At 43.0% G+C, this 26,567-nt stretch overlaps 1 protein-coding gene across 4 annotated transcripts in view; it reads left to right on the top strand.

The window, feature by feature from the left end:
- The window catches only part of thrb (thyroid hormone receptor beta), a 78,733-nt gene extending 53,681 nt beyond the window's left edge, over positions 1-25,052 (top strand). For 3 of the 4 annotated variants that reach the window (XM_084455254.1, XM_084455256.1, XM_084455255.1), the window contains 10 exons: positions 8,504-8,556; positions 8,790-8,858; positions 9,880-9,930; positions 12,618-12,718; positions 13,430-13,577; positions 16,777-16,982; positions 17,760-17,846; positions 18,477-18,623; positions 18,764-19,022; positions 21,559-25,052. In XM_084455254.1, the coding sequence (XP_084311380.1) occupies positions 8,852-8,858; positions 9,880-9,930; positions 12,618-12,718; positions 13,430-13,577; positions 16,777-16,982; positions 17,760-17,846; positions 18,477-18,623; positions 18,764-19,022; positions 21,559-21,800 (1,248 nt within the window). In that variant the 5' untranslated portion in view covers positions 8,504-8,556; positions 8,790-8,851 and the 3' untranslated portion in view covers positions 21,801-25,052. The remainder of the gene's footprint in view (positions 1-8,503; positions 8,557-8,789; positions 8,859-9,879; positions 9,931-12,617; positions 12,719-13,429; positions 13,578-16,776; positions 16,983-17,759; positions 17,847-18,476; positions 18,624-18,763; positions 19,023-21,558) is intronic. The other variant, XM_084455257.1, reaches the window with a different exon arrangement.
- The last annotated feature ends 1,515 nt before the right edge of the window (positions 25,053-26,567 follow it).

Raw genomic sequence — 26,567 nt, 5'->3', positions numbered from 1 at the left:
TTCACTGTGCACTTGTTTTAGTAAATGTAATGAGGCTTGTTTGGTTTGGGCTCACAGTGAAGGCTCTTCTTCAGCTGGTAGTGTTTCAGTAACCTGATGTGCCAGGTGGTTTGCTTCACATAACCATCTGGGAACTATCCTTTGGAAACTGTTTGGAAAAGGGCAGGCACTTTCCAAAATACTTGGCAGGTGATTTGATCATGAACCATCTGTCTATCACCTACTAACTTCAACTGCTCCTCGCTATCGTCACACCTAAACCTGTCCAACATAGCTGTTTGTATTTCCTCTTAGAACACTGATTGGCTAGATCATTTTCCAATCTGGCACAAATGGATCTCTATGGATAGTATCCAGCTGGCGAGATCAGGATGGTCTTCAGTCCCAGGAGGCTGACCAACAGAGTCCGGTCAATAGAAACTGAATACAGACCTGGCTGCTGCTGTAACTGTAAACCTCGGATAAATAGGTCTTGACACTTTTTTTGTCAGACTTTGGCTTAGTCCCTGCTTTCAGAATACTAGTGCAGTGCCTGTTCAAAATGTGCCTGTCCAGAATGGGCTGTTTGCTTGGCCTCCGCTAGGCCTATTGCAGCTGGCAGCTTTCTCGAGAACCGCTCATACAAACATCTTCACACTCGACGCTGCGCTTCCTTGGGTCCTGAAACAACTTCATACAGTGCCCAGTTCTTGAGAAAATCGAAATACAGACAGACATACAGAGACTCCGTCCACTAGTGTGATTAGGCTTGGCAATCAGGGTGGCTCCAAGAGCCCAATTATTCTCATGGTCTCCAGATAGGACCAGCTTGGTTCATGATAACTCACAATGCACTGCCTGAACTATGTTTTCATTCTCTGTGTCTGAAGAGATATATCTAGACATCTAATGAATTCTTAACAACCACAACAGAAGCGTTGGAAGTCCTGCTTTTCCAAAACACAGGCTTTCCTCCCTGTTTATGGGCGATTTTTGGGTGCTCTTGTTTATTTTGCCCCATCGCAAGTTAATACAAAGCAATACGCACACCAGCGACTCCGATACGAAGTCAATCGTTGGTTATTTTATCAGCGGAATTCGTTTGAGGAAAACACCATCTGCTGCCCGCACCATAATCCCTGTTGCCATGATGATGTGCCCATATTAAATAACACGGTTTATCCAGCTTCGTAAATTAAGTATCAGAGAATGATTTCAGCCCAGTCTGTAATTGTAGGTGGATAGGAGCTAGACTCTTATCAAAATGTCATCTGAGATAAAGGATGCGCAGTGGGCAGGGCATTGAGAAGATAGTCGCTGGTTGGCACGATAAATGCTTCATGCATGCTGACATTTTGAACAGTGTAGACTAAAGAGTAGGAGTGGCAGGAGTGGACGACCTCACCTGAAAACATGTTTACTTCTTATCCCACTGAAGCAGTGCGGTGAAATTAAGCATATGAGTTCATATGAGCACTGTGCCGTGTTTCCTGTTTATAGCTTGACTTACTGATGTTTTTATGGACACTGCATTCAACATTCAGGGATCAGAGAGATATCAAAATATTCACAAAATTACTCAGAATGTTGGTATTGCAAACATACAGTGGATTTGGCGCATTTCTCAAATCATGGCCCATGCTTTCTCTTTCAGGTGCTCACTCTGGCACACCCTTTTTCACTTTGTTCAAAACCCCTTTCGTATTGTCAAAGCTTTTTTTTAAATGAGCAGACATAAAACCGCACTAGTTTTAATTTGTTTAGAGTAGTTTAATAATAGGGCACCTGTTCACGAGAGGACTATTGTAAGCGGCTCTTGCTAATAGCGTCTGCTAGAGTTTGGTGAAACGTTATGCCAATGGTGCATGTCTTCTGTCCTCCTTGTCCGTTTAGGTTGACACAATGACTAATATTGGTGTCATTGAGGATTCCACAATCACACATTTCTATACTAAGGGGACTAAATCACAGAACGGAAAAGTAGGCCTATACCACTAATTGTTATGAGTTGTGTTGTCTTTGATATTCAAGATGCATAACTAACTGGGCAGTATATAGATTTAGAAGGAAAATGGAAGTCAAGTACTGGCTAGTGAATAATGCAAGTTCCACACCGAATAGTCGGCCACCTCTACTGCCATCTTTTATAAATTCAACCACCACCCTAATGGTCTCTTCCATTAAGAGTTAAAGCAGGATGTTGTGTAAGAAGGGTTGCTTTCTCATCCAGGCAAGGGTCTAATTTAGGGCCAGTTGGAGTCCTGGTGCAGGCTTTCGTCATCTCTCACCTTGACTATTGCAACTCACTTCTGGACAGGCCGCCTACCTCTGCCATCAGACCTCTGCAATGTATCCAGAACACTGCTGCCTATACAGACGGTATACCGTAAAACCGTGAATCGCGGTATAAAATGTCCACGGTATTAGAACCGTGACATTCCCTGTGTTTACGGTATTACACAATAATGTGCTGCTGAAACTTCACATTTCAAGTTGCTTGCAACAGTTAATTTTGTAATTTAATATAAGCTTGCTATTAATAAACGGAGCTTAATTACAATAGTGTGTATTTTCCATCATGTGTTGCACTGTAGTTCCTTCAAAGTAAAATACTTGTTTTTTTGTGTGTGTGTTGGGGAGGTGAAATGCCGTATATCGTGAAATACCACAAACCGTACCGTGTAACTAGATACCGTACCGTACCGTAATGCAAGAATCCATACTGTCTCATTCCTACCTCCAACACACCCTTTCACTGGCTTCCAATTGCAGCTCACATCAGATCCTAGACCTTGGTGCGTGCTTACAGGGTGGTAAAGGGAACAGTCACCAACAGTTTCTCACTATTACCCAATGTTACTTCAACTTTTGGTACCAGCACTAGCACTGTGACTTCAGTTGATGACTGGGATATACTCTAGTCTAGACAAATACTCTAGACAAGTACTTATTGTTAGTCACTTTGGATAAAAGTGTCTGCTAAAGGACTAAAATCTAAAATGTACTGACTGAGTCCATTAGGACGTATTATGGCTTGGTAATGCTGTGTGTTTGAGAAACGGACCAGAGCTCTTTTTAGGTGTAGCATGTTATTTGTAGAGCCCCTGTAGTGTGTATGGGCTAGGTTAGGGTTTGGTTGTGTTGGGTACACACAATAGTGTACAGTAGCAGCAACCCTGTCTTAAATATCCTGCAGTAACAGGATGACGATGTGGTGAAAGTACAGGTTAAACAGGATACACAATTTAGAGCACAATTTGAATGCCACAGCGATGTGTGCGTGTGTGTGTGTGTGTGTGTGTGTGTGTGTGTGTATCTGTGTCTGTGCATATGTGCATGCGTGTGTTCTTGTGTGCATGCGTGTGTTCTAATGTCTCATGTAAAGCACCTTGAATTGCCCTGTGGCTGAAATGTGCTATATAAATAAACTTGCCTTGTGTGTGTAATGCTTTTTTTTTCTTGTGTTTGCTGTACCAGTGCCTGGCTTTAGACATGTGACCTAGCCAGCAGAGCAGGAAGTTGCAGAAAGGGAAGTGTGTGTGTGAGGCCGCTCTCAGGAAGCAGACTCAGAGCCTCGGGCGGGACAGAGGGGGAGGGGGTCGACCAGGGGAGCAGAAGCTAGAAGAGGCGGGCTGTGCTGGTGTGAGCCAGGGGATGCAGTCTCAGCCAGGGCGTGTGTGACATCAGGACAGCACAGGATCGCCTGGCTGCCAGCCGGCACACCATGTGTTTACTGTAGCTCAGTCAACCCGCTGTCAAAGTTCACCCTTGTGAAGAAACCAAGCGACGAGCAAGTCTTTACTTGACCACCACGGTCTTCGAGGAAAAGCTGGTATGAAAATCAAGCAGTGTATCGTCCGCAAGCTGAAGAGCGTGATTACATGTGGTTTGAGATTGTGGGCCGTGTCCCCAAACCCCACTGGCATCAGCGCTCTGTCCTCCTACAAGGGCTGTTGTTGCTATCAGTGATTAATTTCTGTCCTCACCACCTCTCCTGGGGAAAAAGATGGGGGATTATGGAGTACAACACACTGATCCTCCTAGCTCTGTCCTGTCAGACAAGAGTGTATGACCATATTGCAGTGGTTTGTTTGAATACTGCGCCAGTTGCTAAGTCAGGATCAAGTGTGTTTATAGTATGGCCAACATTGCTCTGGTCCTATCTGGGCTGGTTAATATTCGGATGCTGTTATAGTGGATGGACTCATAGGGCACGTCATATGATACAGTAGGTCTGCTTATCGCTCTCCTTCACCCTGTCTATTGCAGTCCATCCTTTTCTGTAATTCAATAAGTGTTTGATGGTTATATTCAGCTAGGATTCTATTAAAACCAAAACTTTCGTTTTGGATGTGAGCATCAGCTTTGTCTGTTGCATCCCTACCCGATTAACCTTTTGAGCTATATTTATTCTTACATAAATGAGCAAACCTCTGCCTCTCTGTATCTTTGCTTTTATTTTCCTCGGACACCATCATACTGCATTCATATTTGGCACAGATACTGGCAGGGGTCTCGAGCACACAGTGACAGGGTCGGATTAGTAATTAGGTAATTAGGGCTGACTAAATGGCCAATTATTGTGATAACACTACCCACAGCAGGTCACGCAATGTGCGCACGGGCATGCACACACACGGGCACACATACATACACATACTGTACCTGTACACTATTATGATTAAGAGAGAGGTGAGTCTGTTGTGTTGTTTAGTTGTGAAACATCTCTACAGTCGTTGGTGAGTGTGTCCGTAGAACATTTTCGGCACTGCATTTCCATGATGGCATAGATGGCAGAGACCGAAACAGACAACGCATCCACTGTTTGGGGGGACAGCAGGCACTGGGAGGTCAAAATTGTAGTCTATTGGAGTGAGCACACACAGAAGTACAGTGCTCGTACAGTGCTCAAACAAGGAGTAAAGCATTACATTACATTACATTACAGTCATTTAGCAGACGCTTTTATCCAAAGCGACTAACAATAATTGCATTTAACGTAGGAAAAGCCAATGTACTACTACTTGCCAGAACTCACAAATGCATCTTCTTTCTAAAACAAGTGACTAAGAGCATAATCTAGTGCTGAAGGCAAAGTGCAAGAATAGCAATCTAAAATACAGTGCAATACAATACAATAAAATACAATATGTGCTTAGGAGGGAGGATTGTTGTAGTACATCTTGAAGAGATGAGTTTTGAGCCTGCGACGAAAGATGGGCAGCGACTCTGCTGTCCTGACATCAGTGGGCAGTTCATTCCACCACTGCGTGGGGCCAGGACAGAGAAGAGCCGTGACCGTGTCGATCGACCGCAGGGGCCTCGGAGTGACGGGGCAACCAGTCGCCCCGAGGTAGCAGAGCGTAGTGGTCAGGAGGGGGTGTAGGGTTTGACCATGGCCTGGAGGTAGGAGGGGGCTGTTCCTTTCATTGCCCTGTAAGTTAGCGTCAGAGTTTTAAACTGGATGCGAGCCGCTACAGGGAGCCAGTGTAGAGAACGGAGAAGGGAAGTTGTGTGGGAGAACTTGGGGTGGTTGAACACCAGGCGAGCAGCAGCTTTCTGGACAAGTTCCAGAGGTTTAATGGCTGACGCCGGGGCCCCAGCGAGGAGGGAGTTGCAGTAGTCCAGGCGGGAGATGACCAGGGCATGGATGAGCACCTGCGGCGTTTCATCAGTGAGGAAAGGGCTAATCCTCCTGATTTGATTTTGATTTGATTTGATTCACTTTATTTATCCCGAAGGAAATTAAAATGCCACGTAGCTCATAAAGCCATAAAAACAACACAAGACAACAATACACATATAGAAACATACAAGATAAGGACAGACCAAAAACATCAGACATGTACGTTGTTAAAAACAATGGATGTGTTGTACACCAAGTGATCTCCAGTTAAAAACCATAGTATCATAATGGTGCATTATTAATAAGTGCAATCCCTGTGGCCACGCCCAGATTGTGTGGAGTTGAATAGTCTAATGGCTGTTGGGAGGAAGGACTTCCTCGAGCGTTCTGTGGTGCAGTGCATGGTGGTGAGTCTGTTACTGAAAGTGCTCCTGTGTGCCATCAGTGACTGGTGTAGTGGGTGCTGTGGGTTGTCCATGATTGATAGAACCTTCTTCAGGGTCCTCCTCTCAGCCACCTCCACCAGTGAGTCCAACTGCAGACCGAGGATCGAGCCGGCTTTTTTGATCACCTTAGTGAGCCGGCCCGCCTCCTTGTCCTTGATGGCTCCTCCCCAGCAAACAACGCCGATGTTGTAGAGCATGAATCTGCAGGAGCGTGTGGCGGATGTGACGTGCGGAAAACGATAGTTGGTCATCCAGGGTCACACCCAGATTCCTCGAGTCGAGGTCACCACTGTGTCTTCAATGGTGATGGCCAGGTCCCGGTGCGGGCAGCCCTTCCCCGGGAGGAACAGCAGCTCAGTCTTGTCCAGATTGAGCTTGAGGTGGTGTGTCGTCATCCACTCTGAGATGTCAGCTGTAAAACAGGAAGGGGGGGCTTTTCACACAGATCTACATTCTCTCTGTGGCTGCTGTGTGAGTTCAAGATCATTACTATCTCTGTGTTAACCGGGCAGACTAATGTGTACAAATGACAGCGATTCTCCAAAGCCATTTTCCATGGACAGGTGTATGATGCGAATCTCTGGCACTGGCACCAGGGAGAAGCTTTCACTATGATAGTAAGTAAGTAAGTAAGTAAGTAAGTAAGTAAGTAAGTGGACTGCATTTATAAGGCGCTTTTATCCAAAGCGCTTTACAATGAAGGCCTCTCATTCACCTATTCGCACACACATTCACACACCAATGGCGGCAGCTGCCATGCAAGGTGCTAGCCTGCTCATTGGTAGCAATTTGGGATTCAGTGTCTTGCCCAAGGACACTTCAACATGTGGACAGGCGGAGCCGGGATTTGGACTTAATGTCAAGTTGATGACATCAAGTCCAAATGTCAAAATGATTTTGATGTCAAAATCCCTGCATGTTTTGCAGTTGTTTAAACTATGGAATCCATAATTATCCTGCATCTTTCAAGGTATTTCCTACCAGACCAAGGCATAGATGTTAAATCACTTTGCTTAGCCAGTAAAAATCCTGAAAGTCATTCTTTTTCTTCAGTCTGTATGCTCGTTAAGGCTGTAGGAACGCATTGAGTGGCTGTGCCAGGACCTGGGCCATCCCAGCTGTTGCCTGGAGTATTAACGGCTCTCTAGACAAAGACGAAGGCCAAGGCCTACTTTCCCATCATGCACTTTAAAACCAGCTGTTCTCCAATGGAAGTCGATTTAGGAGGCCATGGTGGATTGTATCCACCAGGGAACTTGTAACCTCATAAACTATGCTCCGTATTTTTTATTTCATAAAATTTAGAATATTATTGTGCTAGCTAGTTGCTAATGACACCTGCCGCCCATTCTCCTATGCCTGGACGACATGACCCTTGTTTTTGAGAGAGGTGTTTATGAATGCACTGGGTAGCACAGGTGATATAGTAGGCTACCATAATGTAAAACCAATAGATGAAATTGCTGGGTTCTCTGATTAGCGTAGAGTGCGTGGACCTGGCTGGCTCTGTGGGACAGTGACCCCGCATGGCAGGAGCCCCAGTCTGCTACTTCCGTTTGGATCATGTGTTGTGAGTTCAGCCACAGGGAAGTGTGTGGAGGAGGACTGCAGAGGGCACGCAGTCAAGGACGGCTCACTTCCTCTTGTCTCCAATTCTGGAGCATTTATAGTCTCACGCTGCACCGCCAGTGTAACAAGAGGCTGGACGGCAGTTTCAAGCACAGTGAGACAAGTCACACAAAAATCAATAGTTAGACAAATACTGTGTATGCATCTGGCTTCATAGCCAACCTCTGGAGGTAACTAAAATAAGAATGCAGTCTTGTTCCACGCCTGCTTCTTATTCTGTTTTAATTCTCAATCCCTTTTGGCTTCTTCTTAGGCAGTGGAATAAACTTGAGCTGATGTCACAAGTTTGGTCTACTAATTAAAGGTTTGGGGTTCCATAAAAGGCAGTGTTTCTGGACTGTAGTTGTGTTGTTGGCAGACATTCTCTCACTGGCCCTATCAGATGTGCAACAGAGTTCAAGGCAATGTCCATGAACTAGATGAACTGGCCCAGCTACTGTGGGTCTCTGTGCAACCTGATTTGTTTATTGATCATGTCAGTCATGGTTTTGCACCCACCTGGCACCTATTATTTTTATGTCCTTCTTACATTTGTGAATCAATGTGTAGGTAGAATGGATGATCTTTTTATGACCACTAGAGGTCAGCATGTACATATCTTCGGAGCATTGAACGTGAAGCTTATCTTGCAAGGTAGGAAGGGCAGACAAAGGGTCCTACCACTGGTCTCTAAATGCCCTGAGAGCTGATTTATTCCTACAGCATTGAAAACAGCATCATAACAAATGGTGTTCACATCTCACAGAGGCCTCTCTAAATCATGAAACCCACTGTGCCAAATTAAACACAAATCTAACCTCTTCCCTCCATGTGTGTCTTACAGGCTCCCATGTTGTAAGCAGCACCTCGGGGGTTACCAGTATTAAGCACAAAGTGGTGAGGATATATTAAATATTTGTGTCTACATTTTTTTTTACTTAGCATACTGCTACACATAGAAATGTGCTGTCGTCACCACAATTTGTTGATCTAAAGGCCCATTAGTGCATTTTCCTCTTTTGCAAAAGGCCTGTTTGTCAAAAGTGCAAAGTGTATTATAAAGTACTATTACATTATCAGTGAACGTTTTTACACCCTTGCTGAATCCTTGGTCTCCAATCTCTGTGTAGGCAGGTATTAAGATGTCTATAGAGGCTCTAAGAATAAAGTCTAGGCCCTAAAGCCCAGCAGTATGTCAGGTAAGAGTTCTGTTGGACATAATTCACAATGTTATCTGCTCAGCTAAAAACTCTCAGATTAATGTAAACTCCTACCTCAGTGAAATGAACAACAATTATGGAAAATGAAAATAAATCAACAACTCAAGGTTGTTTCAATTGACTTCATTCCCCAAAGTCTAATGAGTCCCAACATTGTAATATTTGTTTTGATCCTCAAAGACGAGCACTGTCCTGATGTTGGGCTCAGCTCAAAACACACCAGCCCGACCGTGAACCAGCCAGTTCAGCTCAAAACACACCAGCCCGACCGCCAGCCAACTGCTGCTGACCACTCATTGGAAGTAGTTGGAGAGAATGTACCCCAAAGTCATTATCATTAAAGCCGCAACGGTAGTCACGTCTTTTGTACAGTTCGTCCTGAGCCTGCGCACGAATGGCGTAAGTGGAGCCAGCATGTCACGTTTCAGTTATTTATTTGTTTTAACCCATTTTACCAGAGAATTCAAGCTAATTAAATAAATAAACTTAAGCGCATTCCTCGTACATCAATAATTGGCGTGGCCGAGTCTGACTGCCTGCTGATGGCAATTCTAATGTTGAGTTGGCCAGAAAGTAAGTCCCAAGGAGGCCCACCCATTAGACCCCCACTGTTTTTGTCCGGCTGTCAGCTTGGTGAGTTTTGAGCTTGACAGACACACAGACAGCTGTTCATTAATTTACCTGTAGCCTGGTTGCTAGCAGATCTGTATGAACTGTAGCCAAATGCATTTGATAAATGAGGCTAATTGATCAAGTTGGCTAAAGCACAAACAGACACTGTTACAGTATCAGTTTAACTACAGTCCTACAGTGTCCATTATCAAAATGATAATTCTGACCATTGCCTGAACATTAGCAATACATGAATTGTTACTGTAACCATTGAAGTGTATTCATCTGATGTCATGTTAATACTGTGAAAGAAGCAAGTTTAGTCTGCTTCTCCCACGTGTGTAACTAAGCAGCAAGCGTTTTTTTAAAGTGCCTCTCTCTATTTTAGAGCCAGGAGACAGTTGCTCCCCCCACTGGAAACATGAGGCCATGCAAAATGGTAATACTCCTCCTCCTCAGTCCTCTCAACACCTCTCTGTCCATGTCTCCGGCCTGGGTTTGACACTGTGGGATAATGTCAGAGGGGAAGAATGTGGATAAATTAAAGTGTCGTTTCAGTTTCTCCTTTTAGAACATTTTACTGATGCATTGGAGGACAGTTTGAAATATATATTTTGGTAAAAATTATCATTGACATGGTTAATTGAATAATCATGACATGGTTACTGAGTGAGTGTTTGGCTAATTTCTTGAACATGCCCTTTCGACAAGTATTTCTTGCTGTAAGACTATTTTTAGGACACCATTTGAATAATTCAGATTATTGTCACTCTTTGAATGATGCACAACCCAACAAGACAACCATGTCTTTGTGTGGATGACCGGCACTCACTGAACCCCATGCTCTCTGTCTAGCTGTGCGTCTGTCTGTCTGTATGTCTGTGGGCTCAGCTGTGTGCAACAGATTCTCTTTCTTTCTTTCTCTCTGTCTCTCTTTCTCTCTTGTTCTGACTCTTTCTCTCTCATACACACACCCACACACACACACACATACTGTACATATACACACACTAACTCTGTTTTGGCAGCAAATGGCATGCCCTGCAGGCAGCTGTATCAGCCTCATTCACACTCAATGCTCATAGTGCCACATTGCTTGTGATCAGAGAACTATATCTTCCAGAGTCTGAAAACACACCAGACCTCCTTTGTGTCTGTCTACAAAAGATGCCCAAACTACTGGCTGGCGTCTAGTCCACAGTAACCTAACCTCTGTAGACAACAATAAGCTTACAGTATTGCTATTGTTTGTCGCTCAATGGCTGTTCGAATGTAGGGGAGAGTTGGGGCTTGTAGCACATAATGGTTTGTTGGTAAGCAAAGCTCAGCTCATTACTCCAAATCTGGAGAATATTGTATAAGTTGAAATCTTCAAGAAGTAGGGCAATATGAATAGACACTGACATTTAGAATATGTGTAGACTGTGCATTTAATCCTATATTATTATGATGTGAGTATGAGGTGAGTCTAGATGGCTGTCCTTCCCCCCACCCGAGGTCATATTCTCATGTTCTGTTTGAGCAGAGTTTGGTCAAAAGGTTACGAAATGGAACTGAGGCATTGATGTGTGCACACCATTTGTAGCATAACAATTTTCTGTCTATGCTGTGCAGAAGCATTGAACCTAATGCTCTAAAGCTATCTATATCTGCTTGGGCCATCTGTTATTCTCAGATATACATGTATTTCATGGTTGTATGGTCATTACAACAGGAAAATGGAAATCGAGAGTGATTTAAAAAAATCTTGATATATATATTAGGGTTGTCAACGTTAACGTGTTAATGCTCGAATAATCTGGAAACTTTAACTCATTGAAAATAATTAATGTGAATTAACCTTATTACCAAATTTGACCCCAACTTCCTCCCTTCCTGTCTGAATTACTGCGAGGCATGTAAAACTCTAAGTTATCTGTGTTTCACATGCAGTAATTCAGCCATGTAAACACTTGCGTAAACACTCGCTGAGATAACACGACGGTCCAAGGTAAAGTTGGTTGACGCTCACATTCGGCATGGTGAATTTCATTTCAAAAAGCTTCCAAATGGGAGTTTAAATAAAAGGAGTTGTGTGCACATAATGCAGTGATGACATGTCTTTCCACTGAAGCAAGTTAAGTAAAAAAACAAAAAAACAATAAGACTGTATTCGAAATGGCATACTAACATACAGTACTGCCTGCTACATACTCAATGAGTATGTACTGTACTGCATACTGAATTCGTAATAAGTATGCCATTACCAGTAGACCGTTCATACTAAAGTATGCAGCCAAGTATCCCGGAATGCATTTCGCAATGGCGGGGATTTTAAAGCAGGCTAAAAGCTGTTGTAATTTGGGTTTGTGTGTTAATATGTCATTTTATTACGGTTTATTATGTTTTTAGGCGAGAAGGTAACCATGTAGATTCTCAGTATGTGGTCAGGATTAGAGTGTAAATTAGTGAGGCCCATGAGTTCCCCTGAAAAAGACTTGATTTAGACTAATGACATGAAACCCCGGCCTTCTTGTAAGGTGTCATGCATGGGGGTATTGAGTGATGGGTCTGGGGGCAGTCTGCACACAGGACAAACAGAAGGCTGAAGCGCTTTGGGTGATGGTTGACCTCTGGATCCTCCTGACTGGTATTGATCTTTTCACTTCTGGTGTGGGGGCTCATGGCAGGCCCCGCCCTCTTACCTTTCAGCGTTTGGCGCCTCAGTTCTCCTTTGCCATGGTGGTGCAATGCTGTAGCTAATGGGAATCCAAATAAACTAAAACTAAACTAAACCCATGGGCCCCTTTGAGATATTTATTTGTGTGAATGAAGTCACTCATTTAGATTTATTTTTTTTAATTGCTGTGTCTAATGGTTGATTGAGTGTTTGAGTCAGCTGTCAACATTCCATGTAGTATCGCCAATTCTGATTGAAATAAAATTAGAAAATTAAAAATAAGACATTGACATTGCAGTCATTGTAGTTATTCTGGTATCAGACCAGCCTGTTCTGGATACAGATATATTCATAGAAAATGTTTTAGCATTAAACATTTTTCCCTTACAAGGATTTGCTCTTACCTGAATCCCAACAACAAGCTGTCATTTTTGTTTATTTACCTTTTTGTATCTCTGTTTGTTTAGGGTACATACCAAGTTACTTGGACAAGGATGAGCTCTGTGTAGTATGTGGAGACAAAGCTACAGGCTATCACTACCGCTGTATCACCTGTGAAGGCTGCAAGGTAACACAAATACCCCAGACGATAAACTCTGATATGATGCTGAAAAGCAGAAATTCAATTGATTGAGATTATTGTTCCGCACTCTATGAAATGGAGGGTGGGATATTAATTTGACCCCTGTCGACGGGATATGTGTGAGGCACGGGCTAATGAAACACAATATTCATAAGTTACATATGTGCCATATTACACTGACACTTTCGGTAAACGTGAGAGCGATGAGACATTTCATAATGCTGTAGGAACCGCCTGAATGTACAGTAGTAACCCTTATAATAAATAAAGTAAAGAACATAGTAAAATGACACATAAGATGACACATATTCAGGTAGAGTATGGCTAGGTCATAAATGTGTCCAACTGTGACAAAGTTAGTCATGCCGTTAGGTGGGGATTTGGTCGTAGAATGCAGATTTGTGCTGTCTACTTCTGCCATCACTGAGTGGCTATGCGCTCCGGCTTGCGCTAAAGGTGCAATGAGGATCTCTGAATAGTACAGGCGTTCTGAAGCCCAGCTCTGCGTAGCTCCTGGATGTTCTGGAGATCCATGATCATTAGCTGAGAATGTGCTTTTAACATCTCATTCAACAACTGTACTTGCTGACACATGCATCACAGGTGGGGGACGACAGGTTCACTGTGCAATTGTGTTCTATTGAAAATGATGACCTGGAGGACCTGCCAGGACAAAATCAGTCTTTCTGTTTTTAGGGTTTCTTCCGGCGTACAATCCAGAAGAATCTCAACCCGACATATGCGTGTAAGTACGAGGGGAAATGCGTTATCGACAAGGTGACGAGGAACCAGTGCCAGGAATGTCGCTTCAAGAAGTGCATCACAGTTGGCATGGCAACAGACTGTAAGTATTTTGTTGATCAAAATAGCCTTTTGAGACAATGCTCACCACTACAACCACTGTAATTGTGTGCAACTAGGTTTTGTACTTTGACTGATATCCTGGGCCCGGTTTTTCAAAAGGTTTAATGTGGATCAAAATTATCTAGATTTGGAAATCCCTTTTTTGGCTATCCAGGATCATGTAATCCATTTTATTTTTGTGCTGGTTTTTCAAAGCAACATTGGATTTGATTACTCTGATCCGGATACAAACCTTTCAGGATTACCAAATCTGGATTACCTGTGGTCTAAATGGGACTATATGTCACAATGTAGGCTACTAGCTATGTAAAGAACAACAGGTAGAATAGCGTCACTCCAATGTTCTTTATTTGAACAGAAAATAGGACTGAACAGAACAGCAAACAAACAATATAAGCATCTGCTTCCATTGTCCATTTCTTGGAAACAGTTAATCTGAGACCTACAGTACAACAAATATATAAAAACATACATTACTCACAAATACATTGTGGATATTTCAAACAAGTTTCAAATAAAGATGTATTGATTTGAACAAAATAAAAAAGACTAAAATGTCCAATACTTACCAAAATAAATTACTTAGTTCTTGTAATGAGTTCTTTTTCATCACCATCTGCTTCATCTGCTGTGAAGAGACCAGCTTGTCTAAACTTGGCTTTTAGGAGGCGGATCTCAAGTCTGGCCTTGGTTTGCTGCAGTCTAGTAAGAGTCAGTTGTTCCTCTGCCAGCTGAATCTGTACTTCAGCCCTTTCAGTCTCTTTTTGTGCCTTATAGTCGTCATCTCTTTTTGGGTGCTTCGAGCCTCTCTCTGGATGTCCTGTGGCAACTGCTGGCTCTGCCAGTGAGGATCCACCTTTTTCGTCAATGACAGGGCTGAGATTCTGGATAAATGTGTCTGAAGAAGCTGGCTCACTTTCCTCTGTCATCACAGGCTCACCATCCCCTACAACACCTTGAATCCCATGCAGAGCTTCCGACTTCTCACCTCCAATAATATCAAGGACTATATCTGTGTAATCGCTCCTCTTAAACGGCTTGTTGCCTGTTTGGCTGTTTTTGGCTTCAGCATGGTCTTTTGTTGACCTGGCCAACAAAAGATTCTTCCACCTAAATTTAACTTGCTGTGTGGTCTTCCTCTGGCCAGACCCCATGGCATTCACATTCTGGGTGATTTCAACCCAAATTGCTTTCTTCTTTTTACTGGTCACTTCTCCACCCTTAGCAGAACTAAAACATCCTACTAATGAGCCATAATAGCACCTAACACCCTCCAGTAGTGCGTGGGTTTCGGCAGCAGAAAGGGGAGACACAGTATCAACGTCCAACGCTGACCTCATCATCACAAATTGCGTTGTGACGTGGCCTGGGTCTGTCCATGATGCGCGCATCCTGAGGGAGAGCACTCAATACAGAGAGCTCCAAACCAACCCACCAGATGGCATTATATTAGGAGACAGTGCCCACCCTCTACTACCATGGCTGATGACTCATTATATTAGGAGACAGTGCCTAGACTACCATGGCTGATGACTCATTATATTAGGAGACAGTGCCTACCCTCTACTACCATGGCTGATGACTCATTATATTAGGAGACAGTGCCTACCCTCTACTACCATGGCTGATGACTCATTATATTAGGAGACAGTGCCTACCCTCTACTACCATGGCTGATGACTCATTATATTAGGAGACAGTGCCTACCCTCTACTACCATGACTGATGACTCATTATATTAGGAGACAGTGCCTACCCTCTACTACCATGGCTGATGACTCATTATATTAGGAGGCAGTGCCCACCCTCTACTACCATGGCTGATGACTCATTATATTAGGAGACAGTGCCTACCCTCTACTACCATGGCTGATGACTCATTATATTAGGAGACAGTGCCTACCCTCTACTACCATGGCTGATGACTCATTATATTAGGAGACAGTGCCCACCCTCTACTACCATGGCTGTTGACTCATTATATTAGGAGACAGTGCCTACCCTCTACTACCATGGCTGATGACTCATTATATTAGGAGACAGTGCCTACCCTCTACTACCATGGCTGATGACTCATTATATTAGGAGACAGTGCCTACCCTCTACTACCATGGCTGATGACTCCTTTTCTGGCTGCAAACACACCTGAGCAGGCATGCTTCAACACTGCTCATTGCAAAACAAGATGCACAATTGAGTGCTTTAATGGAGCTCTGAAGAGGCTCTTTGGATGCCTTAACTTTACTTGAGAGTGGAACCACAGAAAGCGTGTAACATAATACTTGCTTGTATTGTCCTGCACAACATCGCAACCAGGCGCAAAGTCCCTCTCTGTGATTACATTCATGATGCACCTGAGCCCGTTGGAGACCCTGACCAACCCCCGGCATCCTGTCAGAATGAGGGACTGACTGGACGTGCAATAAGGGATGCAATTGCTAGGCACTATTTTTGATTAGTTCATGACTGATGATTGTGTTAGTGTGATTAATGTACAGTGATCAGTGACAGAATTAAATATATTATTTGAGTTCAATATTGACTGTTTGGGGGATTATTTTATGGGGCCAAAATATTTTTACTTTGCTGTACTGAAAGGCTGCTACATAGCCTTCTACTTCATGTACTTATTCACTACTGTTGAACCAATCAAGTGAAAATTATGAATAAATGTATATATTGTAAAATGCATGACACAAATGTTGTATTATTTAACCAATTTTGAAGTTTTATTACATTTTATTCCACCCTTCTGCTTGGATCAGTTTAATCCTGATTTTTTGGATCAAAGTTATCCCAATCCTACTAAAAAGTCTTGAACAACTACTGAAGGTTTGATCCAGATCAAAACCAGTATTGGATTACGTAATCCAATCCGATTCCAGAATCCTTTTTTTCTTTTGAACAACCCATTTTCAAGATTTGATCCAATCCGATAGCCAAAATTCGATCAGATTACTTTTGAACAACCGGGCCCTGATGTTATACCAGGTTCCACTAATGTTATGTGTATTGGGATATCAGTAATGCTTTGACTGTCGGTTGTATCCTGGATGCTGTATGTGTTTTGAGTTTGTGACTAACCCTCTCACTTCTTTTTATGACTACTCCTTGATGATGCCCTCCACCCTTCGCCTCTCAACCCCCCTCCTCCTATCGCACCCCGCCCCTCCCCCCAGTGGTGCTGGACGACAGCAAGCGGCTGGCCAAGAGGAAGCTGATCGAGGAGAACCGCCAGCGCCGTCGGAAGGAGGAGCTGCAGAAGACGGCGTGGGACCGACAGGAGCCCACGCAGGAGGAGTGGGACCTCATCCGCATGGTCACTGAGGCCCACATGACGACAAACGCCCAGGGCAACCACTGGAAACAGAAACGGAAATTCCTGGTGAGACGTCTCCTCCTCCCGACCCAGCGTCCACGTCTGTACACATTTGCAGAATCCCTCTCCTGACCCCCCGTCTCTCCCCCTGTGCCCTTCCATGCCCCCCTCTCCCCCCGCACCACTGTTCCCAATGTTAATATGTCCATGTTTTTTGTATCTCCTTGTAGAGTGGGGATAATTAGCTGGACGCTGGAGAAAGTGTGTTCCTCAACGCAGCAGTACTAATTTAGAACGGAACATCTGTTCTATGTTTTTCTTTCCTCTCTTTGAGAAACTTCTTTAATCCCCAAAATACTAATAACTGCTCTCTTTTGTTGTTTCTGTCTGTTCACTGGTACTTTTTAATTTCACACCTCACCCTTTTAACTAATTTTGTTTATTTTCCATGAAGTCTAATTGCTCTGTACAGATTGAACTCTTGTGTCAAGATCATTTGACTATCCACAGTTTCCATGGAGAGATTAGAAAAGGTTTAGCATTTGTTAAATATACCAGGCATACAGACAATGACAAATTCAATAAGGTGGATACACCTCATTTGTGAGCTACAAATTGATATAATTTTTAATCTGGAGTATGACAACTTCAGAATTCCAGATTGAAAATCTAATTTCACAAAGTGGTTTGAGAGAGAGACAAAATCTTGCCATGGAAACTTCTTTACTCACTTGTTTCTCTCTGCACCTCTCTCTCCTTTCCTCAGTTTAAACTTGTTTTTCTTAGTTGGATTGACACCGGTCTTTCATTGAAACTTCACAATCCCTGTTGATTGTCCAACAGGTCGAGGAAGCAATGCTACTTAATGAAATAACATGTAATTTATTCTATACCTCTGACCAGAGTGCAGTGGGGGTGAAGGAAGCTAAGGTAAGAAACAGCAATATATTGAGCTTATCATCCGCTGCTCAAATCACACTCGCTATGTGTTTGGGATAGTGTTCCATGCAGTGCTGTATATTAGAAGTGTTGTGTTTGCCTAGCTATCCCAACACCTGCAACAGATTGACGTTTCATTGGAATCTTAAAGTATTGCTATGGACATTGTTTACCTGCCTCTTAATCCAAAGACAGAGGCCAAGCCTAATAGAAGCTGGGGGGCTCTGTACTCAGTGACTTGTGCTCTGCTTGATGTCAGTCCAAAGGCAGCTTCTTTGCTTTCAACCCTACTTTACTCCATCTGGTCAAAAGGGAACTAGTTTGTTTACACAACATCAGTTCACAAGTAGTATTCAGTCAATGTGCCAACTGAAATGAAAAATGAGTGGCATGAATTCACTCTCAATTATCCCATCTTCCCTCCCTGTCCCCTGGACCACAGTGGCTGCCAACCTTTGTTACCACAGGACTGACCTGTCTCACACTTAGAGGAGGAGAGGGTGTGTGTGTGTGTGTGTGTGTGTGTGTGTGTGTGTGTGTGTGTGTGGTCTTTGTCATTTTACTGACTGCCACTGTTGGATTGACGGCTCAGACACCGACATTCCCTCTATGTCGTTTCAGCCAGAGGACATTGGTCAAGCCCCCATCGTAAATGCACCTGAGGGAAGCAAAGTGGACATAGAAGCCTTCAGTCAGTTTACAAAAATTATCACCCCCGCCATCACCCGTGTGGTGGACTTCGCCAAAAAGCTGCCTATGTTCTGCGAGGTAAGCAAGGCTGATTACTTTGAAAGGCACTTTTGATGCGTACATATTCCGTTAAATGTGCTTTGCGACATGCAGAGAGTACTGCAAGCCAGCGGAGCGACCTCTAACTGTCAGCCGCGTTGTCCCGCCATGCGAGTCAGCTGCCTTGTGAGGACCAGATCATCCTGCTGAAAGGCTGCTGCATGGAGATCATGTCGCTGCGGGCGGCCGTACGCTACGACCCCGAGAGCGAGACGCTGACCCTCAACGGAGAGATGGCTGTCACTCGCGGCCAGCTGAAGAACGGCGGCCTAGGAGTGGTCTCGGACGCCATCTTCGACCTGGGAGTCTCACTCTCCTCCTTTAACCTGGATGACTCTGAAGTGGCTCTTCTGCAGGCCGTCATCCTCCTGTCCTCTGGTAAGCACCGGCTAAGCACATCATCCGCCGTCATCCAGCTTAAAGGTTATATTTTTGACTGCAGTCACAAATACATCTGGTATTCAGGCCCCTAAATGATCCATTATCCATTTACCTTTTTTTTTGTTGTTGTTTTGATCACTTTTCTATTATCAGCTCACAGAGGTGAAAAAACAAACAAAAGAAAACAAACTAGAAATGGTGCTTAGAGAGAACAGACCTCCACCCATGAATTTATTTTGTGTCTCTGTGCGCATACACGTTTGGTATTGCTGCATGGTCGAGATTTTTATGTCAGTCCAAAACCTGTGTCTCTGTGACCTTCCCATGTCGAGATATGGCCGTCTCAATTTCCCCTACTGATAATGAATGGGGGGAATTTTTTGCCAAGTCCAAAATATTAATGGAGGTGAATAGCCAGCTGTATTTGGGAGGCTTGTGGACCCACCCCGTGATTCGTATTCACTCAAATATTTAATAGGTTCTAAGATGGCCCATGCTACACCCTTTTACCAAGTTTTATGAAAATCGGTCTGGTAGTTTTTGCGTAATCCTAGTCCAAATAAATTATAATTAAAATAATAATAACTTTCATTTATATAGCGCCTTTCATAAAACCCAAGGTCGCTTTACATAGGGGCAATAACAGACAAGAGACAAACATGGTAGACAGAGACACACAACATTAAGAAACGGAAGCTAGAGGTCAAAGGCCATGTTAAAGAGGTGAGTTTTAAGGAGTTTCTTGAAGCAGTCCAGAGTTGGGGCGTTGCGGAGTTCTGCAGGGAGGGAGTTCCAGAGGGTGGGAGCTGCCACGCTGAAAGCTCTGTCCCCAAAGGTCTGCAGTCTGGTTCGGGGGATGGAGAGCTGACCGGTGTCTGAGGATCGCAGGGACCGTGACTGAGTGTAGGGGTGGAGGAGGTCAGTGAGGTACTGAGGTGCCAGAGCATGGAGGGACTTGTAAGTGATGAGGAGGGTTTTGTAGGTGATGCGGGATTTGATGGGGAGCCAGTGAAGGTGGATGAGAGTGGGGGTGATGTGCTGCCAGCGTTTGGTGTGGGTGAGAACCCTGGCAGCTGAGTTTTGCACGTACTGGAGCCTGTCCAGGGTTTTGCTTGGAACCCCGGACAGGACCCCATTACAGTAATCCAGACGGGAGGTGACGAAGGCATGGAGGAGGGTCTCTACTGTGGAGTCGGAGAGAGATGGTCGGAGTCTGGTGGAGAGGTAAAGTTGTGTGTCGTCGGCGTAGGAGTAGAAACTGAGGCCGTAGCGGCGGATGATCTGACCGAGGGGGAGCATGTAAATGGTGAATAGGATTGGGCCAAGTACAGAACCTTGGGGAACGCCTTGGTTGACTGGGGCCAGGGTGGAACTGGAATCACCAATGGTGATGAACTGTTTCCGGTTGGTGAGGTAGGACTGAAACCAGGAGAGTGCAGAGCCAATGATGCCAAGGTGGTCGGATAGGCGGTTGAGGAGGGTATGGGAAACCGTGTCAAAGGCTGCAGAAAGGTCCAGGAGGATGAGGATGCTTGTGGACCCGCCGCGTGGATCCGCTCCCAAATTTAATGGTTTCTAAGTTGGCCCAATGCTGCACCCTTCCAATGAGTTTCGGGAAAATTGGTCTAGTAGTTTTTGCATAATCCTGCTAACAGCCAGACAGACAAATGCACACACACACGCTGTCGCTGATGCAGAGGTAACAATACTTGCTTTAAAAATTGATAAGTTTAGATTTGGGAGGCGTTGTGGTTTGTGTTCCAGAAAAAGAATATAAAACAAAGAGAATGTAAATTGCCCTCTGCATACATCAAAGTGAACTATTACTAACTAACTTTTTTTGCTTGTCTCTGAGTGATATTGCATTCGAAATAGTGACTTATTACCTAATTACACAGTAAAGACTAGAGGAACGATCTTTATTCTTCAGCTGTCCTGCTAAATGGAGCCAGCCATGCCCTGTGGGACCTGAAATGAGACACTCTGAGAAGTGTCTGACTAACCAAAGCCAGAACCAGTCAATACTGCCAGTCAATCACTTCCACACATCTGTTTAAGGCCAATATTTTAAATTGGCATTATATTATAGGTTTACCAAGACCAAGGAAAGGAAATGTAAAAACTAAAGGCTGGGTTAGAAGGGGGTTGAGCTGTGAGAATCAAATGGCTGAGATCTGAAACTGTAATGTTGCCTGTGGAGCCATTTATCTCCTCTCCAGTGTCAAATGGGATTCAGTCTGTTTTATTTCAGTTTGCTATTTATTGTATTGATTCTGAACTATCTATGGAATAGAGAATCAGATCACCTTTATCTTGCTTTCACAACTGTAAAATGTTCTTTGTGATTTAATCTCACTTGATGTTATGACTGTAGCTACTGTATATCAGTGTCAAAATTGTATGTCTCTTTGTCCCTGGGCTATTTTAGATCAGCTTTGTAACCACATCCAGGCTGGTCTTCTTATCTCTGTCTGTCTGTCTGTCTGTCTGTCTGTCTGTCTGTCTGTCTGTCTGTCTGTCTGTCTGTTTTCAGACCGGTCGGGCCTGACCAGTGTGGACCGGATCGAACGCTGTCAGGAAGAGTTCCTTCTGGCCTTTGAACATTACATCAACTACCGCAAACACAAGGTGGCACATTTCTGGCCCAAGCTGCTGATGAAGGTGACAGACCTGCGTATGATCGGAGCCTGCCACGCCAGCCGCTTCCTGCACATGAAGGTGGAGTGTCCCACCGAGCTGTTCCCTCCTCTCTTCCTGGAGGTCTTCGAGGACTGACGAGTGTTATTTGTGTGTATGTATGTGTGTATGTGTGTGTGTATGTATGTGTATGTGTATGTGTATGTGTGTGTATGTGTGTGTGTGTGTATGTGTATGTGTATGTGTGTGTATGTGTGTGTGTGTGTGTATGTGTATGTGTATGTGTATGTGTGTGTATGTGTGTGTGTGTGTGTGTGTGTGTGTGTGTGTGTGTGTGTGTGTGTGTGTGTGTGTGTGTGTGTGTGTATGTGTGTGTGCGCGTTAATGGATGACGTGGCCCCCCAGTGGTCTCAGGGGGAACTGCCAGACATCCAGACTCATTGAACTTTTATTAGCACTACTGAGTGTAACTTCATTCCATAGCCTAGGAGTAGATCTTGGCCTAGTTTTGGATGGAACCATTCCTTACGATGCGGGTACATGTGAATAGAATTATTGTTTTTTCTTTTTTGTAAGATGCCACCTCTCAGTTACTATAGTTTTTGTGTTAATTGTACAGTTGGCTTATTAGTGATTATATTGACTCAATGTTAACAACACTCGAGTCACAAGAACCAGGCAAGTGTTGTGTTTCTGTTGTATTCAGTTTTAAATGATAGACTTACTCCAGATTGAAAAATCCAGTACAGAGCAGATAACACATTTGCCAGTGTACCTGCTCCAACTTTCTCTATCCTTCTCCACTGAAACTGTTCCAGTTGTGTGTTACCTCACATAACGCTCTGGTGATCATCTAACCTGATCAGTGCTACAGTACTGTTCTGTGACCAATGTCATACACACTACTCACAACTCACACTTGAAATGAGCCCCACACATTTCTTACCAAATCACAAGGCACAAGCTCATTGACAATCACACGAAGAGTTTGTTTCTCAGCTCATCACTGGTGAACAGAACCACATATTCACATGGATGCAGTAACCAGTAACCAAGACAATCGTTAAATGTTAGTTCTCTTTTTGAATGATGACACATGCAGTGCCAAAACAAGCAGATTCATCCACACTCATTGGCTATTCGCCAGGCAGGGCAGAATGCACGTCTAGAGTCTCTAGAACATGCTTGTGGCGGTCATTATGTAAACACTCGCTGTGTAACAGAGGACTTGTTTTATTCAAGCTGCATACAACGTGTCACCCAGCTGCCTGACTGGTCTCCTTAATGACGTGGATAAATATTTTGTCTTTAGACGTGTGAATTGGTAATTGGTAAGTGACCATTGGTGATGTCATGGTGCTATTGTGTGGTTGGACATGTGGGGGCTAGGAACTCGCTGACACACCCCACAGGCTAGTGGAAATCAGAGACACAAACTCATTCAGTCCCGTGCACCATTGACAAGATACAGTAAGAACAATGTTGAGATTGTGAAAAACAAAATGTTTCTTTTTGTTGTATGTTTTTTTTCTAGAAAACTACGTACGATATTGCTGTTAACGTGACAAAAATGTTTTATGTAAAATGTGTGTATCTTAACTATTCTAGCTTCACTACTCAAAGCAGCTTGTGTTTTCTGTGAAGTGATGCCTTTCCTGAAGCAATAGACCTGCTGCAGTGTTTGAATGACCAGGACCTCACACACCACACAAACTTTACAGACTCAAATCAAATGCACAGACAATCAGAGAGAGAGAGAGAGATTGAGAGATGGAGAAGCAGAGGTCTAGGGTCCAACAACCTTATGGACCAAGGACATATTGACTGAGCCAGTGATCTCAGAATAGGTGACTTCAACAGGTGACTACGGTCCTATTGGGAAGGGATTTGTTTTGTTAGGGGACACTGTTTAAAAGGCCAACTACTACCAGGGCATCCCCGCTCCGTCCGATTGTCAGCAGTTTCAACATTAATAATTGAAAACAATTATAATTCATGTTTATAACAATGAATGATTCAGGTACACCTAGTTCAGCGAGATGCATCCCAGTGAATGGAGGGCTTAGCTAGGCCAAGTTGGTACAGTACATGTAATGTATCCTAAAATGAGATGGATGAGATTTGAGAGTAAAATATAATTATTTTGATACTTGGACATGCAATGTGTTGCTGATATATTTCTCTTTTTGGGACCTATTGATTCTGATTTTGTTATAATAAAAACATTTTAAACAGTTTTGTGATACAGCTTTCTAATAGTTACATGAATTCTGTGCAATTTTCAGTCTGACAGCCTATCACTGGGACATATATTTGGTATTTCACACACAAAAAAAGTAATATCTAGGCTATACCTTATTTTCCTTGATTGGCTTAATAGTCAAATTGTTATAAGAGGCAAATCTGGTTGGGATGAAAGCTCAATATTGAGAAACAAATCCCTTCCAAAAACTGGACAAGGTGGGATAATCATGATGTTGCCTGGCAATAGTCTAGTCAGTAGTCACCTGACTTTAGAGATGTCACCTATTCTAAGGAAGGTGCCGATATAAGTCTCACTAGAGTGGTTACTCTTAACATTACTCAGCATACAGTTACAAAGGTTGCACCATAGAAGCTATTTTACAGTACAAAGGAAAAAGGATGTATATTTTCAGACAGCAGGATTTTTTTTACAGATATTGTGCATATTATGGACATTTTACTGTTTTACATAAAAAATATCTTTCTCAAAGGAATTGCAAAACAATAGTGTAGAGGCATATGCAAACAAATTGTAGGCTACTGTTGTGATTCCTAAGGACAACTCCGAGCAGTGCATGAACCATAGATGCTGTTTGTTCCACTACAAGAGAACCAATACTGTGCATGGAACTGTACTGTTTGAACAAAACAATACTGCCATAAAGTGTGGATGGACACTGTTAATCAAGACATAAAGATGCAAGACCACCACCACACTCAAAGGATAAACAACATCAGCAAAACAATCCACCGTTAAAAGAAAGAACACAGAATTCTATCCTTGTGTTTTTGTGTCTTATTTTCAAACAGACCATTGTGATGTAGCTTTGTCATTGATGATCATTTCTGGAATTGGAGAAAAGGAGTGCTAGTTTGTATGTGTGTACCTGTATGTATATACTGAGGGTGAATCTGGGGCTGAACTGTGGTTTCATACCAAATTCTATGAATTGCACATGGCTTTTGTACAAGAGCTTTGCCCAGAATTCAAGTTTGTTTGGCTCAAGTGCTTTGGCTTCGATATCTTGAAAGAAATGAAAAGTTGCACTTAAAGAGATCATTTTATGGATGATTATGATGTTTGCACATAACAAACATCACAATCCTTTGGATGATTATGATGTTTGCACTGAATTGGCTCTTGAGAATAAAGATGGTTTTGAGAAATGTTTTCAGTTTAATGTTTTGTTGAAAGACACTTCAGTAATCATGAGTAAAGTGTCCTCCCATTCATGCCTAACTGTAAGACCACCTAGCGTATAAACCACCTTGCATTCACCATATGAGGACTTGCATTTCCCATGCATTTCAGCAGGGATACAAAGCATAGAAATAGATAAGTTCAAAACATTGTCAGAGAGATAGACATGAAAATAGCCAAACTTCTAGAATAGTCTCCCACAAGGCTTAAAATGTTAAAATGGCACTTAAGCAGGTTATGCTCTAAAATAATACAAGTAGGCTAAAGTTCAGTTCTTTGTACAAACATTTACAATCATTAAGCGTATCTAACAGACTTGAAGTGTTACGATTTTCAAACATCTGGTGGCAGACCAAAGTGGCATGAAATAAATAATGTATTTTTTATTTATTATACAGCCATAACAACCAGCCTGAATTAAAAGGGTATTCACAAGGTCTGGCTAATAGTTATTTTCAATCAATTTAATCTCTTGACACTCTATTACAGACAATTACTATTTATCTGAATGAATACAGAAATACATGGATGAGAAAATGCAATCACATCCAAAGGAGCAGATCTAATGTTTATGGAGGCAAACAAAGACTTGTTTCCTGTAGTCTGAGATTAAATATCATGATCTGATAAGTGACCTATTAGATCTGTCTGGTCTGCGAGCAACATGGGACATTTACTGTAACTGATAGCTCAGTGTCAAATGTGTGTGTTGAGCATTGCGGACCATTCAATTGATACTATTGTTATACAGTAGATGTGTGTGTGTATTTGTGTGTGTGTGTGTGTTTGTGTGTGCGCGCGCGCATGTGCACGCACATGACTTGTGTAAGTGTTACACTTCACATGTAAAGAAAGACAGAGACAGCGTCACAGTAACATCGGTTGAAAAGGTTTAGTAAATGAGAATTTGACACGAAATCAAATAGCCTGTGACTGCAGAGGAATGATCCTGTTATGGATATACCATAGTCCACACACAGCACAGACAGAAAAACCTGCTCCTGGACAACACTGCTGTAGGTCAGGTTACGTAATATAACCATATTGTACAATGCAACCATACAATACACAACATTCTCTCTCTCACACAATTGCACTCACTAACGCTGTTCCACGTGGTTTGAAATACATTTTAGACACCTAAAGTAATTTCAAGCTCTATGGATGAATCTCCCATAACGGTAACTAAACTAAATGTTCAGAAGCAACTGATTAGTATCCTAGTATCTAAGTAAGTGCTGGCCTGTAGGGCCTTTGTTCAAGTTCTGGGAAATCTCTGGAACAGTCCACTAATGTGCCTCACCAAATGGACATAAGTCTTAGACATTAAAGCTGCAGTATATGAGATATTTTCATGAGATTTTAAACATTTAAATATTGATAAATCAGGATGTTTTTTAATATTTTATTTATTTAACTTTTATTTAACCAGGGAAGTCCTGTTATTATATATTTTTTGA

Source organism: Borostomias antarcticus, assembly GCF_949987555.1.
Source record: "Borostomias antarcticus genome assembly, chromosome: 21".
NCBI lineage: Eukaryota > Metazoa > Chordata > Actinopteri > Stomiiformes > Stomiidae > Borostomias > Borostomias antarcticus.
Note: the sequence above shows the minus strand (reverse complement) of the source record. Positions and strands in the feature narration are given on the sequence as shown.